Here is a 15,566-nt window from a genome sequence, read left to right as displayed (position 1 = left end):
CTTTCCCTTACCAAAGTTTCCTTTGATTCAAGTTTTGCGTCAAGTTTTGAGTCTGAGAAAAGTTGTGTTGAAAAGTTTGTGACTTTGATTCCATGTAAATTTTTCTTGGTAGCCTGAGCCGGGCTGCTCTGTAGTGCAGAGAGGAAGGTACAGTAATCATGTACAGTATGGCCTAGTTAGAGATGGCCCCAAGCCACAAAAAGTCTGATACTGGGTGAGGCTGACCAGCCATGACACTGATTATCTTCAGTGGAAATTTCAGGTGTTCAGCACTTCTCAGAATAGGACCTACCTTCCGGATCCAGATCAAAACTATCCCAAAGTTGTGGAGAAGTTGTGCCCTGAGTCTTTGATTGGGACCTATTTTATATAGAGGGCCTGATTAGTAGAGGTTCTGAGTGTTGAGCACTTGCTGATCCCACTGGGACAGACTCTGATGACCTTTATTGAAAGATACCGTACTCCACAAGTGGTCACATGGCAATCAGTGAAGCTGTTGACATTGTGAATAGGAGGAGGGGAATCATAGGGTTAGAAGGGACCACAAGGCTCATCTAGTCCCATGGTTCTCAACCAGGGGTACATGTATCCCTCAAGGTACCCAGAGGTCTTCCAGCGGGTACATCAACTCATCTAGATATTTGCCTGGTTTCACAACAGGCTACATAAAACCACTAGCAAAGTCAGTACAAATTAAAATTTCATAGAGACAGTGACTTGTTTCTACTGCTCTATATACAGTCCAATACACTGAAATATAAGTACACTATTTATATTCCAATTTATTTTATAATTATATAATAAAAATGAAAACATAAACAATTTTTCAGTAATAGTATGCTGTGACACTTTTGTATTTTTACGTCTGATTTTGTAAGCAAGTAGTTTTTAAGTGAGGTGAAACGTGGGGGTACTCAAGACAAATCAGACTCCTGAAAGGGGTACAGTAGTCGGAGAACCACTGATCTAGTCTAATCCCCTGCCAAGATGCAGGATTTGTCATGTCTAAACATCCAAGAGAGATGGCTCTCCAGCCTCCTTTTGAAAACCTCCAGCAAAGGAGCTTCCCTGACCTCCCTAGGTAGTCTGTTCCATTGTCCTACTGTTCTTACAGTTAGGAAGTTTTTCCTGAGATTTAATCCAGCTTCTTGACTTTATTTTGAGTTGTGGGTCGTAAGCATCCCTCTAAAATTATGTCCGCATCTACAAAGCTCAGGGTATTCTGACCAGAGGGGTTGCTTTGAACCTTTACCTACTTTGAAAGTAACAAGATTTCCATAGTACAGCATTTGAAGTCCAGAAATAAGAACTGCTTTGAATGACTTGAAGGAATGAGGAATTTTACTGCTGTAAAATTGTAAGTGTTCAAGCTTGTATCTGAGCAGTATTTGTTGTTTGCTTAAAATAAATGGGAATGACTTTCAAATGGACACTTTATCATGATTTTATTTCCATGGGGGAAGTTAAGCCCAATCTGAACAGTAAGCCATCATGAGATGCAGATCTCCACAGCTTTGTTCAGCTAAGGAGTGAAGGATAGTACCAAAATGAAGCTCTAATAAGTGAGTTGAATAAATCAGTGATAATAGCTTCCCTCAAGAGAGGTCAAGTGCTTCCCCATGTAGATAGGGTGGCTTGTAGTACAGAGAGGACTGGTGTGCAAAGTTGTCAGTTTCTGAGACCGTTCGATTATTTAAATATTCTTCTACGGCATTGGCTCCTACAACACAAGTTAGCACACGGTAGCTGGGACATCTGTTTCCTTCCCTAAGACCTCCCGGTCTCAGCTTTGTTTCTGACAATAGGACAGCCTTTTGTGGTGTTATGAGTCAAATCAGTAGAGTTGCTTCATGTGGCAGTAACTACTCTCCATTTCATTATGGTACAAGAGAGGCACCGTTTTAGGGTCCAATCCTATAAAATGCTGTTGGCCTCCTTAAATTGCTGAGCTGCTGCTGACCTCAATGGCAATGGAGGATGCTCAGCCCCTGAGCATCCTCCACTGGAAAATTTCTTCAATTTTACAGCACTAAATGATTTGCAAGTAGAGGAGAAAATTTGTCTCCGAATATTTCCTCGCCAGTATTTCCTCCCCTCTGACACTTGATTTCATTGGCCGACATATCAATAACTTTTGGGGGGAAAGCAAGAAATCTGTATCACTCTTGCTGATTGAGTGCAGTTGCTAATTATTATGGTGCATGGCAGTTAATCAACACAACCTGGTGGAGTTACCCCATAGGCGCATTTGGCACATTGTATTTTTGGAAGGGTCTCCTCCTAAAACACATAACTTGGAGGTTTATTTTCCCATTTGATAAATGATCATTTAGGCAGGAGGTTCTTATTAAAGCTGTTGGGAATTGCCCATGCAAAACTACCCCTTTTCTGTTTCACATATATGTCCTGCACGAAATGTAAAGTCGGCTCTTGGCCTGTGAAATGTGGCTGTTATTTTGACAGGCTCCTTTTGAAAAGGTAACATTCATATCTCTGTTTAGAACCATTGTGATGTCTAAACAAAGTCATATTTTTATTTGTAAGTCAAGTGAAAAATGTGTCTGTTTGGAACTTCCCCAGTCTTCTGGAGTTACTTGGCAGGAATGTAGCATATATCAATTTTTATTTTCTTTCTTTCTTTCAGTGAGTCCATTGCTCATGAAAGATCCTGGATTGGCAATCCTGGAAATGTAAATCCTCTCTTAATCCAGACCCACAGAATATTCTCAGGCAGCTGTAATGCAAATTCCACCACTACATTTCAACCTAGAGGGACTACCTCTAGGGAGAGAGGAGACTTCAGCCTCCGTGGCCCACTCAGCCCATGGCCTCTCTGCTAAGGCTGCTAACAAAACTGGTGGTGGTTTATATGAAGCTGATACCTTCCACCGGTTACTGCATAGACCTCTTAGAATTATTGCTCAGTTGTCATTTTACAGCCATCACATGATAATAACTTTTGGTCAGTGCCAACTTGGGTCAGCTTCAAGCTAATGATCAGATTACGAAAAGCTAGAAATCACATTTCCAATTCCTTTAGCCATCCAGGCTCCTACTTTTGCTTTTAGGGCCCTGTTCTTTCCCCACTGAAGGTAGTAGGAGATTTAGCATGAGCTTCTGGTGGTGAAGATTTGGGCCCTTAATGTGTAAAAAGCTTTGAGTATTTCACCTAGTAATACAAATTGTTCTTTTCAGAGGGTACAACTTAATTCTGTTCCCCCAAGAGGAATACATCCAGTATATATGCAAAACCATTTAGTATATATTGATTTTTAGTTGAAAGTCCAAATAGCTGTGATTTATATTCCTGGTTTTCAATAGGCAGTTTTCAATAGCCAAGTCATTTAGGTGTATTTTATGCAGTGTTTAGGTGTTTTGTTTTTTCATTGTTATACAGTGTAAGCAAGGGTAGTTATTATATCCAAAAGATGAAATCAAGACAGGTCTGCTTAAAAATGCTGCCAATAAGATCTTTGTCAAACTTGTTCTGCGACCTTATACCAGCAGTGGAAGAGTAGGTTGATAAGCACTTTGCATTTGCCTGTAGTTTACATTGCAAATTTGCATTATACAACATGCTGTAAAGTTTGGAACTGCCTGAGTCTTTTGGGGTGTTCATATGTAGAGGTTTGGTTTATAAGCACTGCATTCTCAGGACTGAAATCTTGGTACCCAAAGGCCTTGATCCTGCAAAGCACTTAAGCAAGTGCTTAATTTTAAGTAAATGAGCAGTCCAGTGATTTCAGTGGGACCACTTGTGTTTAAAGTTTAGTTTGTGCTTAAGTGCTTTGCTGGATCAAAGTCCAAGTTTCTTCTTTATACAGTCTCTGGGACTGAAAACCTTTCCTTAATCTAGAGTTCTGTAGTGTTCACTTGCTCAAAATGACAGTACACGAATCTCTTGTGCAACTCTTGACCCAGATTTGCACTAGAGCCTGCTATTGTTTCACAGAGAGTGATTAGCAAGGATTCTTCCAGTTCTTAATTTCATCCTTATCTCAATGCTCCTGAAGGCTCCAAAGTGTTCATCATCAAGTTCCCTGGTTACGTTATCTCACATTTCTTTTTATTTGGAAAAAAACAGAACAAACTGGGAAGAGAACAAAGGGAAAGAAAAGTGACCCCAAAAGAAAAGGAAGAGATGGTAGAAAAAGTAGTCCTGAGAAGAAAGAAAAAAGGAAACCAGGGAACGACTCGGTCTTGGGACAGTTGGGTAAGTCTGACTGTGAGAACACAGCACTGAAATATACTGAGTGCAGAGGCCAAAGTCATAGAGGTAAAGGAATTCCAAAGGCTTCACTTATTGGGGGGAAGAGGGGCGGAGTAAATGTAGAGCTTAATGCCACAGATAGTGCTAGAGACTAGGCTCTCTTGCTTATCCATAGTGGAGTTACATCACGGGCATTGGCTATGTGAGCTGCCTTACACTGCTTCTGCCCTGTACTGGAGGGACCACAGTACACTAACCCCCAACCTGACCCTGTAGATGGGGTCCTTTGTCTGTAGGCTGTCAACTAGTGGCACAAAAGCTTATGAAGTATTCAGCTATCAGGCTGAACGCCAGCTGGAAGAATGCATTAGAGTATTGCAATGAGAAATAGTGATTTTACTTTCTGGCAATGTAATCTGACTTCTCCACTCTAGTGTAGTGTTCATTCTCTGCATAGTCTGCAACATGCGTCCTGCTGCTGCTTGTGAGTAAACTGCATGGGCCATGTGTTTTAGTTCAGTGCATGCTGCTCTGTTCCTCTACGCACCCTCCAGCACAGGAATTAGTTTGTCCAAGAGGCTGCTGCTGGCAGTCCCAGACCAGCCAGGAGATAGATGCAAAGTGACACTGCTTTCTCAGCACTATTTCCTGTCTTTTTCCATGGCGGAAGCATAAAGGGCCCAATTCTGCCCCCATTACTGTGATTCTGTGCATTATGTTGATATGTAACACACCACCAAGCCCCCCATCAAATATAACCCTCTGCGACATAGCAGGGGAAAAGACCTAAGGAAAACAACAATTCCCTTAGCAACCACAAATTATTTTTTGTAGAATTTGATCTCTTTTCTACTTTCTGATGTTGATTAAGTGACATTTTTAATTCCACCTCCCTTGTGTCAGATTACTGTGGCGGGTGCAGAAGCTTGACTTGAGCACCAGCAAACAAGGGGTTAATTCTATGTTCAGCTCTCCCACAGGTGTAATGGCCTAGCAGTGGAACTGACAGCCCAATCAGCAATTCAGAGGAAAGCCAGGGAACACTATAAAAATAACTCCCTGGCCCTGAAAAGAAAAAGAACTTCTAGAGGAGGAGATTGGGTTTGGGGGCAGGGTAGGGGCTTATACATGGCTTTCTCTTCCTTTTTCTGTTAATATAAAATCCTGTTTGTTTTTTCTTACAACTTGTTAACTCTGAAACTGAAGTCTTAGAGGAAGAATCTTACTTAATGAAGGACATTTTCTGTTGCTATTTAGATCAGCTGTCCTGTTCTGCTAGCTTAGAATGACCCAACAGTCCTTCCCTTGAGACAGCTCCCATGATGTCTTGACATGTGAAAAGCCCCCTGTAAATTTTAGTTAGTGTCTGCAACGCTCATTCCCCCCTCCCCCTTAGGCATATCCTACACCTACAACAGCAAGTGACTTAAATCAAATAGTTAATTCTGTGCTGATACTTGGCTGAAATGTTTTCTTATTCCTTGTGAAATGGAGATACTGAGCCACGTGTCTTTCCAGCATTCAAAATAAGAAAGAGTTGAAATCTTTAAAACAATGAATGATACATACCTCATCACAAGAATAACAACTACAGACATGAATTGCTTCCTCCACAACACAGTCCCAGTGACCTCTCCCTAACCCATCTGTAGTTTCCTTTTAAAAAAAAGAAAAAAATATTCCATATCAAAAACCTGTCCTTTTTCTCATCCATTTTATAAATAAGACCAATGTTTTTATTTATTTTTTTTTTTACTATTTATTGAGAGAGTATTAACAAGTTTGCAAATCTTTGCCATGTAAATATCAGAAACCAGACAATCATTACAACAGGGAGCTTTTCTTTAGAGACATTTTGCAGGAATATATAGTCATCGGATCTCTCTGTTTAACAGGGTGTTACCATAGTATACAGTGAGCATTATAATTGCTCACATGAATGAGATCAGTTTTTAATGTAGAAGCCTGGTGGGTTTCAGTCAGAGCAATTAGAACAGGGACACACCTGTGGTATTAGGCTATCTTTTTTTTTTTCCCTCTGCCTGTGCAGAAGTGTCCCCTCCCATACATTTTAAAAGCACTTTAAAGGTAGTGGTGACCTCTGCCACTTCTCTTGAGAGACTATTCCACACTCAGGCAAACCTCAGTACTAGGAAGTTTTTCAACCAAATTCTTCCCTCTTTTCCTTCTAGTTAGTCCTCTTTGTGCTACTCCAAATAATTCCTCTCCGGTATTCACTCCTTTCAAGTATGTGTAGAGGGCTCTAATTCCTGCGCCCGTCTGTCATCACTTAATCATACACATTTAGCTGCTTTAAACATTCCTGATCATTCAGTCCCTCCAAGCCACAGATCGTTCTTGCTCCAGTTTTGCCAGTCTTTTTTGTACCTAATCAATGCAGTCTACCAGGTGTCCAGTGGGAAACTCCATCTACAGCACCAATGGCAGGATATGACTCAAGGCAAAAGAACTCTGTAGCATGGAACTTTACTAGGCATGCTTTTGAAGATCTGTGGGTACATATTGCATAGACCTGATCTTTTACAGCACAGGCTGTTATCACTAAGAAGTTAAATAGCATAATCCAATAATTGTCTCCAGGTGCAAATCCCGTTCTCTGTAAGGATTTACCAAATTCTTAGGATCAGATAAAATTGGTCCAGTCTGTTACAGTAATATGAACATGAAAAGTAACAGCTTAAGAATAGGAGTGTCTACATGTTAATTCAGAGCTGCTGGGAATGGATTAAAACCGCTCTCTGTTTAATGACATCACATATGATATAGACACTTTTATCACTGCCTGTCTTTAGAAATGTGGCTATATCATGAGTAAATACTCATAACAACAGCAGACCAAATCCTGAGGTTCTTACGCAGTCCTTAGCCCAAATTACCACTGACTTCAATGAGAGTTTAACCTAAGGGAGGACTTTAGGGTTCAGCCCAACATTTGAAACCTCAAAGCCAATATGAAATGCTGTCAGCACTGTTCCTGTTTTGATGTGTGTGCAATGGCTGTACAACTGCATGTTAAAGTCAGTCAGCCTTTTTAAATTCGAGGAAAGTTTCTGTACTAATATTTGCTTAGTCCAAGCTCAGAAGGTACCTCTGCGAAAGCATCTGAGTCACAAGCAGTCAAAATGAATGATCCAAGGCAGATTTTATTTGAGGAGGCTAACACTGTATCTAATATAGAGCAGTTGACATATACTGCACATTAAACCTTGAGTCTTACCTTATGGCTTAATGGGTTGCTTGCCAGCATGACCAGTTGGTCCCTTCTTTAAACTCTGCACCATATCAAGAGAACAAAGAGGCCACTCCAGTAAATTAATACTGAAAACATCTACAACGTTTAAAGGAAATCTTTCTTCGTGCAATATATAATCAACCTTCAAAATTCGCTGCCACAGATGGGAGAGTCAGCTAATATATGAAAAGAGGTCTCATTTTTATGACCATTAATAACTTTTATAGTTAAAAGGAGTACTTGTGGCACCTTAGAGACTAACAAATTTATTTAAGCATAAGCTGTAGCTCATGAAAGCTTATGCTCAAATAAATTTGTTAATCTCTAAAGTGCCACAAGTACTCCTTTTCTTTTTGTGAATGCAGACTAACACGGCTGCTACTCTGAAACTTTTTATAGTTTTGCAAGCTATGGTGAGGAATATCTTACACATGCTTCAGGGTACACATGGAGCATCTGAAGGGGTCAGGCAGGTGTTTTTTCCCACTGTGTCCATCGTTTCCACAAATGATGAGACTTCTCAGGGGGAATGGAATTTGACTTCTGAAGCATTGGATGCTAGCTAGTGACAGAGGCCAGATGATCTGAGCTGTGTGGCAAATTCTACTCATCCTATTATATATCTCGGATAGGTGGTATGCTCTTTGAGGCGAGGCCCATGTCTTTATGTCTGTGCTGTGAAACATACTTTGGTACCCTCTAGAATTATAATTAATCATAAGCATAATCATCATTTTTCACTTATTCCGGTTCTGATAATGTTACATTTACACTGGTGTGATCCTAACCAGCTATCAGTGCCCACATAATGGAAGAAAATTAGAATAACTGTTTAAGCAGCTAAAACATAGTATGTAGAACCAGTGATGTTGTTTGTGTTTTCCCAGCAAAGGGGAAGGCAAGAATCCAGCCAAAGACCTTCCTTACCTAACTACCCATATAAAGATTATGCCAGGAGGGTGTTTCTATCCCAGCCTCCATGTAAGTGTGCTGTCCTAGGGCTCTCATCAACCCAAAGCAGAGGCCTGGAGAAGTAGAGTTCTCGTAGATGGATTCATCCAGCCCTTCGTCTCCTGCCCATTCTTCAGAATTTCCTGCATGTGTTAGCCCTATAGCTGTAATAATCCTGTGTTAGCCCTATAGCTGTAATAATCCTGTGTGGCCAGATACCAGGGTGCTTCAGTCCTGTTCTCCCCAATCACCCAGCCTTCACAGTCTTATCAGCCTTGCTGGTTAAAGTTATGTGTAGTTTGTCTTGAACACCATGTAATCTGCCCTAACACAGTGTAGGTCTTTGTCTCCCTTCTAGTGGCTAGACCACACATAGAGGAATATGATTTGGCTGTTGGACCTAGTTCTTTAGTTTATGCAGTCAAAGCTCATTCTTTTTGATCCAGACATCCCAGGTTCAGTCCTCATAGATGTCCGATCTGGGGGCAATGTTATAAGTGGTGGACGGTGTAGGTCACTATCATGTAAGGTATAAGAATACCCCCAAATTAACTATTATTACCTGAAGTAAAGTATGCTTGCCATTTACTCACACATTACATGCTGTATGATGCATTACAATAGACACAGGAGCCCCTCCATGTTTGCCGAATACCAAAGAATTGTTTCAGGTTCCTTCTTGCAGTTTATAGTTTTGACACTACATTGGTGCCTCTTACAATCAAAGCACAAACTGAATGATTTTGACTTCTAAGACTTGTCCTTTTTGTTTTAACAGGTTTGTCAACTTCCTTTCCCATAGATGGGACCTTCTTCAATAGCTGGTTGGCCCAGTCAGTTCAGATTACCACTGAGAACATGACAATGAGTGAGTGGTCCTTGAACAATGGCCACCATGAAGACAACACTCCAGGCCTTTCAGAGGAGCTTTTACAAGATGAAGAGACCTTGTTAAGTTTTATGATGGATCATTCCTTGAAGTCGCCATTCAAGCATAGCGATGCAACAAAGAAAGTTAAAAGCAAAATGAGAATGAACACTAAGAAAAAACTGTCAAGAAATGACTTGAACACAATCTTCAAGAGTCACCAAGAGGAGGATTCCAATCAGTGGACTAACAACATGAATAATTTATCAGATGATACCACAAAGCCCTTCGCCCATGATGCAAGACCTAGCAAATCAGAAAAAGGAACGGCGAAATTTCACATGGACCGCAAAGGGGCCAGTGAAATAAAAAAGACAGCTAAGAAGGGATCTTCACATCCTGTTCCAAAAGCAAATGATTCTCATGCCTCATTGTGTCTGAGAAGCTCCTTAAACAATGAGGAGGAGACAGTGAATTGTACTCATTGTGAGTCCAGTTCTCTGACTAAAGTGCCTGACTCAGTAGGTAGTCCGAAAACGGTAGTGAGGTTCAAATTACCAAAGGAGAGCAGAGAGACTAGGAGGTCACAGATCCAGAAGCCTGACATCGTTAACGGGCCTCCAGTCAGTGAAAGGTCAAAGGTCATCTTGCATCATTTTGACAATGAGACTGATGGCTACTTTTCTGATGCAGAAATGAGCGACTCCGACATGGAATCCGGTAGTGGCAGAGTGCAACATAACCAGTTAGATTCAGGAAATGAGGATGTTGTCAGAATGAGTATTTTGGCATCGTAACTCCACCAGATTTACCAACTGTGACAGTTCTATGAAGCCTAAACCCAGTTACAACTGCCATGTTCAATTTTTGCCTGGTATCATAACAAAGGGGTTTTTTAATATGTATATATAGTTTAAAATTCAGCACTGTTGTCTTTCTCTTCTCTATATGCCTGAGATACAGCTTAACCATCACCAATATAGATTACTGTACCAGTAGTTGTCCCTTCTTAGTTCACTTGCATATCCCAGTTAAAAGAAATGCAAGCATGCGCATTAAGGGACTTGTGCTTGCAGGCAATGAGCAAGACATCCTAGATCCTTAATAAAGAGGTTTAATTTTGCCAGTATCCATTGTTTCTGCAGGGATGATAGTTTTATGGGCATTATTTAAAGACAGACAGATTTCATGCTCTGCCTGGGATTATTGCCCCTGTATGTCAGGGTATTGGGGTACTATGAGAGCCACCTCCACACACACACAATTTACTGAAAAAGTCACTATCTGTACGTGTGTGTGTGCGTGTGCACAAGGAAGTAAAATAAGCGATACTAAAATATTTTTTTTTAAAAGCACAAAAAGCTTATTTGAAGAAAGCACTTATGGGCGGAGGAAAACAACATTCTGTTTATATTTTATTAAATCCTTTATGTTTTTTCTCACCTTCCAGTTTGATCAGAATCCGTCCAGGGGCCAAGAACCAAGATTTAGCCCTGCCACTACATCTGTCAGAGATAGTCGGCAGCACTGTAAACAGTCATCAAAGGCTTTCAGTAGATAGAAGAGACACATATCTGTGTTAGAGCTGCAGCGCTATCTACAAATATTCCTCCTGAGTAGCTATGGGTATTTATTGATGTAATGTAAATCTCGGAGGTCCTTTGAACCCTGTAAGATTATTTGAAAATTTTAAGTGATTTACTCAGGTTAATTGATTAGCCTTTACCAAAACATTTGGGCCAAAATGGAGCGGGATGGAGAGGGGAAAAATGTCTTCAAAAACACAAGGGTTGTAAAATATCAAATCAGTTTGGCAAAAGAGCTTATGCCAGTACTTCATCTTTAATGGTTGAAATTACATTCAGCTGTGCAGGGAGCTGTACATTCAAGCCCTGTGTGGGACTGTTTTTAATCCTGGTTCCGTCCTGCCCCACAACACCCACTCCCACTCGTTTCCGCTATTATGCAGTGGGATCCCAGTCCCACTGCAGGGTTCTAAACTCGTCCTGCGCAGGGCTCTATTGTACATGTAAACTCACCATGCACAACAGTGGACAATTGGCCCTCAGTCTAAATGCAGTGTCATGTAGAGGAAATTAAATGATTTGCCTTTATCATTTTGTTGTTCGACTAAATACTGTAACTAAAACAATACATTTATCCCTCCCCGTCCTTTTTTTTTATTCTTTGAATCCTAGTTACAAGCTGTTGACTTGACGTAGGAGGGTGATTCACAAAAGCTGACGTTATAAATATTATAATAATTTAATGCATAAAATGTAAGCCTTAAATGTTGTTTAAAAGCCCATGTTATCTATGAGTCAGGCAAATTTCCATGTTTGCACTTAATTGCACCATTATTTCAGTTTTGGCTTCAAAGGTCACAGTTAAATCGTACTGCATGTTTTATTGGAGTGACCCCAGTGTGAGCTCAGGGAACCAAAAAAAAAAAAAAAAGGAATTCACTGAAACTTTTATCTGTTGTTGTTTTTTAAAAATAAAAAAAAAACCTGGGACACTTCTGAACCTGGTAAAACCCATCACTTTAAACAAAACACCAGATGAATCAGTCAAATAATTTTGTGTATGCCAAAGAATATTTTGACAATAAAGCAGCACAGCCAGAAACCGGAAACTTGTCATTTGGAAAAATTGGAAGTTATTTAGCAACAAAGGACTAGAGACACATTCATGACACAAAACTGAGATGTTAGCTTCCAAGCTTGCTGACAGGGTTGCTTCTGTCACTGAGGCTGCATCCTGCTGTTTTGATTTCTGATGCTTTTTACTCATTTGACTCTGAGCTTTCTTTTAAATTCGGAGACTCCGAAAATTGACTATCTTGCCGTTTTAAAGTAAATCATCTTTACTGGCCTTCAAAAGTCCTTCTTATCAATTCTTATCAAATTATTATCAGATTGCAGTGAAATTAATAAAAGATTGGCTAATCCCAAAAAATCGACTCTAAAACCAAACATACCTGGGTGTTTTCCTCATTTGATAAATTTTATACAAATTATTACCGAAAAAGGGAAAAAAAAGGAACCACCTAAAAATGTTGTTATAAATTAGCATAATCCACTGAGGTTGGAAACTAAAGTCTGCTCATTAATTAAGGCTCAGTATGTTCAGATAATGTTAAATACAGTAAGTAGGACTTAGTTTATCTTATCAGGCTTGCTAGCTTTAGCTACCGTATCCTAGTATAAGAGTCATAACAATAATCAATATGCTGCCTTTTAATGAATCTTGCTTCCGTGTGCTTCACTTCAACTATGGTAAAAAAAACAGACACAAATCTCACCGTACACAGCTTCACTCATTATTTTCTGCATTCCTTGCTTGCTCAGTACAGGAGAGCAAAAGGGGATAGACTTTAAAGAACAACCAAACGCAAGTGGCACCATGTTTCTGTTGATTCCTATGCAGCACTGTGATACACTCCATTGTTACTGTGATCAGGAAGTAGTTCAAAACCAAAAAACAAAAACAAAAAAACAGTTCGAAACAGCCACAAGACTTTAGGCATTGTGATTTGTGATCAGGGAATAAAATTGCACACAGAGGGGCCAAATTTGGCCTGTTTGTATGTAAAATTAGAGCAACAGAATGAGAGGAAACTAACAGAGAAGAACTTATCAGAATTACTGGGAGAGAAGAATCCAGAAGAGTATTACCAGGCAGTGGCAGAACATGTATCTGTTAAACACACACTATGAGAGCGCTCAGTACTGTACGTAGATGCTGAATCCATGGTCTTTTGGCTTGAGTTAACTATTGATATTTTTATAATTGCTGTGGGATTCATTTGAGTGAATTCTTTGATTTATTAGAACCAGTAATAATAATCCCTTGAGTGTCCTGGTTTAACAGAAGAGCCCTAGAGATAATTCGAGCACTAAGGCATGTTCCCAGCTGCACCCATACTGCACCATTGACGTCCATGTACAGGTACCCGTACAGTATTCTACTCCATAAATGTCATGGGGCCCACACTAAAATAGACTTACAGAGGCTGTTTTGCTCAAGAAGTCTAGGAAATCTCCAGACCTCCATTGGCCGCCTGCTACTGCTTCCAAGAGCATGAGAATTCACAGCAGGCTGGCTGGCTAACAAAGAAAGAGGATATCAGGGAAGAGGTGGTGGCTTCCAGCAGGGGAAAGGTAGGACAGAGGCATTCACTGTGGGCAGGACACCAGATCTAACCCCACCTCCAATCAGGACCAAGGCCATTTCACAGCCATTCCAGTGGCCCCACCAAAGCCCTGGAAACTTAGCTACTATATTCAGCCATTAGGCACTGGGTTCCTAAGAAACACTCCACATGCCCTTTGTTCCTATGCCCCTGCCACCTAGTTATTTCATAACAGAAATGTTAATAATTAAGGAAAGAAAAATGTACAAGGAAAATATTTTTGATGTATTGTAAATGTATTTTGAAATGATTAGAGAAAAGTATAATGGTTTATTTTATTAAACAAATGTTGTCTTTAAGATGCTATATAACTGCAGGAGTTGACATTTGCACTGTAAAAGGGACCTGTTTCCTTTGAAAAGCACCACCACGCTTGTGGGTTAATGTGATGATGCACGTAGACGCTGATCACCGCTCATTTCTAATTCATAGAGAACAACCCAAATTAGTGTTAAAGCATTGGTGCCCAGTGGAGTTTCCTGAAGACAATTCTGAGTTCACACATTCATTTTTCACCCCATATATTTTTGCCCTTATGGACTAGCTGTCTTTGGGATATTTTGCACCTTTATTTATTTTTATTTTTAAATGTCTAATATTTGGATGACACTTTCCCTCAAAGCACAATAGAGAATTAGCCATTTCAACACAAGAGAGAGAGAACAGAAGCTTTCTCTCACTTTTTGTATTGTTAGTATTTTCATGAACCCATCCTTGTGTTATCCACATCGGCCTAAGGAACTTCTCTGTCTATTGCCAGGGCTGTGTGTTAATTTTGGTTGTTCTTTAAGGAAATTCCCATGTACTTTGCTCCATTCCACACACAAAACAGACCCGCTTCACATCAGTTACAGGAAACGATATGAATGTCGCAGGAGGAGAAATCCTTCTGTTTTCTTTGTTTCAAAGAACGTGATGTGCCATTTGTTAATATAAAAGAGAAATATTGAAATATATTGAAAAGAGCAATTTTAAATTATTTTTGGCTTATGTTGCAATATTTATTTTCTTGTATTAGAAATTCCTTTGTAGAGAAAAAATGTATTTTTCATTAATGCAAAAACCTATTTCTCCTTTTTGTACATTTTCCATGTTAGTTAATCCTTAAAGCAATATAACGTATCAAACTCGTTCCGTGTGAGACTGTATTATGCATGCCGTTTGTGTTGCCTTGCAATAGCTCTGTCTGCCATTCTTTTCATCATGTTTAGATTTAGTGTATGCTTTAATACACATTGGGACCATGGCCCATTGCTTATGAAAAAAAACTTTGCATTCCTCAATGTGTGGCAAATGCAGTCAATAAAGCAGTGTTTTATGTGTACGTTTTTGTTTTGAGTATTATGTAGTCAACTGGTTCCAGTGTAGCAAATTCACCTTGGTATCAAAGGACTCATGTCTTTCAAGTTTCCCCCTACCTTAGTAAAGAGAAGGATTTGATTTGTACTACATCTATGACATTCATTTGTTTCTGTTAAGGTTAGTAAACTATTAGTTCCCCAATAGTATAATATGTAACTGCCCATCACTTTCAATGAGCAATAAATTTCCATCACCCAACATAAGTTAACCATTACAGAGCTCAACAGGAATGGCTTATTTGTCAGCTCTGTAATTGATTGCTCTGGGGGAGGAGTTGAAAAAAGCTTCTATCAATGGTTTAAGGTAGTGTGGGATCTCTTTGTATTCGTTGTGAATGAACAGGGTATTCAAGGTCGCTGCTTTTCCTCTGGGGGTTTACATTCTGAGTGCTGACAATCTATCCCCTTTTGTGATTTTTTTTTCCATTGGCAACAATAAAACATTTACTATAGTGTCTTGCATACAAACATCTGCAAAGCATTTTGGGATATTATAGTAACAAAAGCAGGAGACAGTATCTAAGAGGCAGTGGAAAAGAGATGTCAGCTGAGATTTGAGAAGAGACAGAGAATAGTGAGATGGGGGGAAAATGAGGAAACAGTTCTGACTGACAGGAGAAGAAGGTTCTTCAACCAAGGATAATGTCACACCCAGGGAACAGTGTTTCAGAGTGGTCGCCGTGTCAGTCTGTATCAGCAAAATAAACGAGGAGTACTTGTGGCACCTT

General features: G+C 39.9%; 1 protein-coding gene across 4 annotated transcripts in view; it reads left to right on the top strand.

The window, feature by feature from the left end:
* Nucleotides 1–14,801, top strand: part of JADE2 (jade family PHD finger 2) — a 156,437-nt gene extending 141,636 nt beyond the window's left edge. For 3 of the 4 annotated variants that reach the window (XM_073355547.1, XM_073355546.1, XM_073355548.1), the window contains 2 exons: nucleotides 4,085–4,213; nucleotides 9,193–14,801. In XM_073355547.1, the coding sequence (XP_073211648.1) occupies nucleotides 4,085–4,213; nucleotides 9,193–10,079 (1,016 nt within the window). In that variant the 3' untranslated portion in view covers nucleotides 10,080–14,801. Of the gene's footprint in view, nucleotides 1–4,084; nucleotides 4,214–8,350; nucleotides 8,439–9,192 lie in introns of those variants that run through there. The other variant, XM_073355549.1, reaches the window with a different exon arrangement.
* The last annotated feature ends 765 nt before the right edge of the window (nucleotides 14,802–15,566 follow it).

This window comes from Lepidochelys kempii, chromosome 8 (genome assembly GCF_965140265.1).
Source record: "Lepidochelys kempii isolate rLepKem1 chromosome 8, rLepKem1.hap2, whole genome shotgun sequence".
In the NCBI taxonomy this organism is placed as follows: domain Eukaryota; kingdom Metazoa; phylum Chordata; order Testudines; family Cheloniidae; genus Lepidochelys; species Lepidochelys kempii.
The sequence above is the reverse complement of the archived record's forward strand: the minus strand, read 5'-3'. Positions and strand labels throughout refer to the sequence as shown.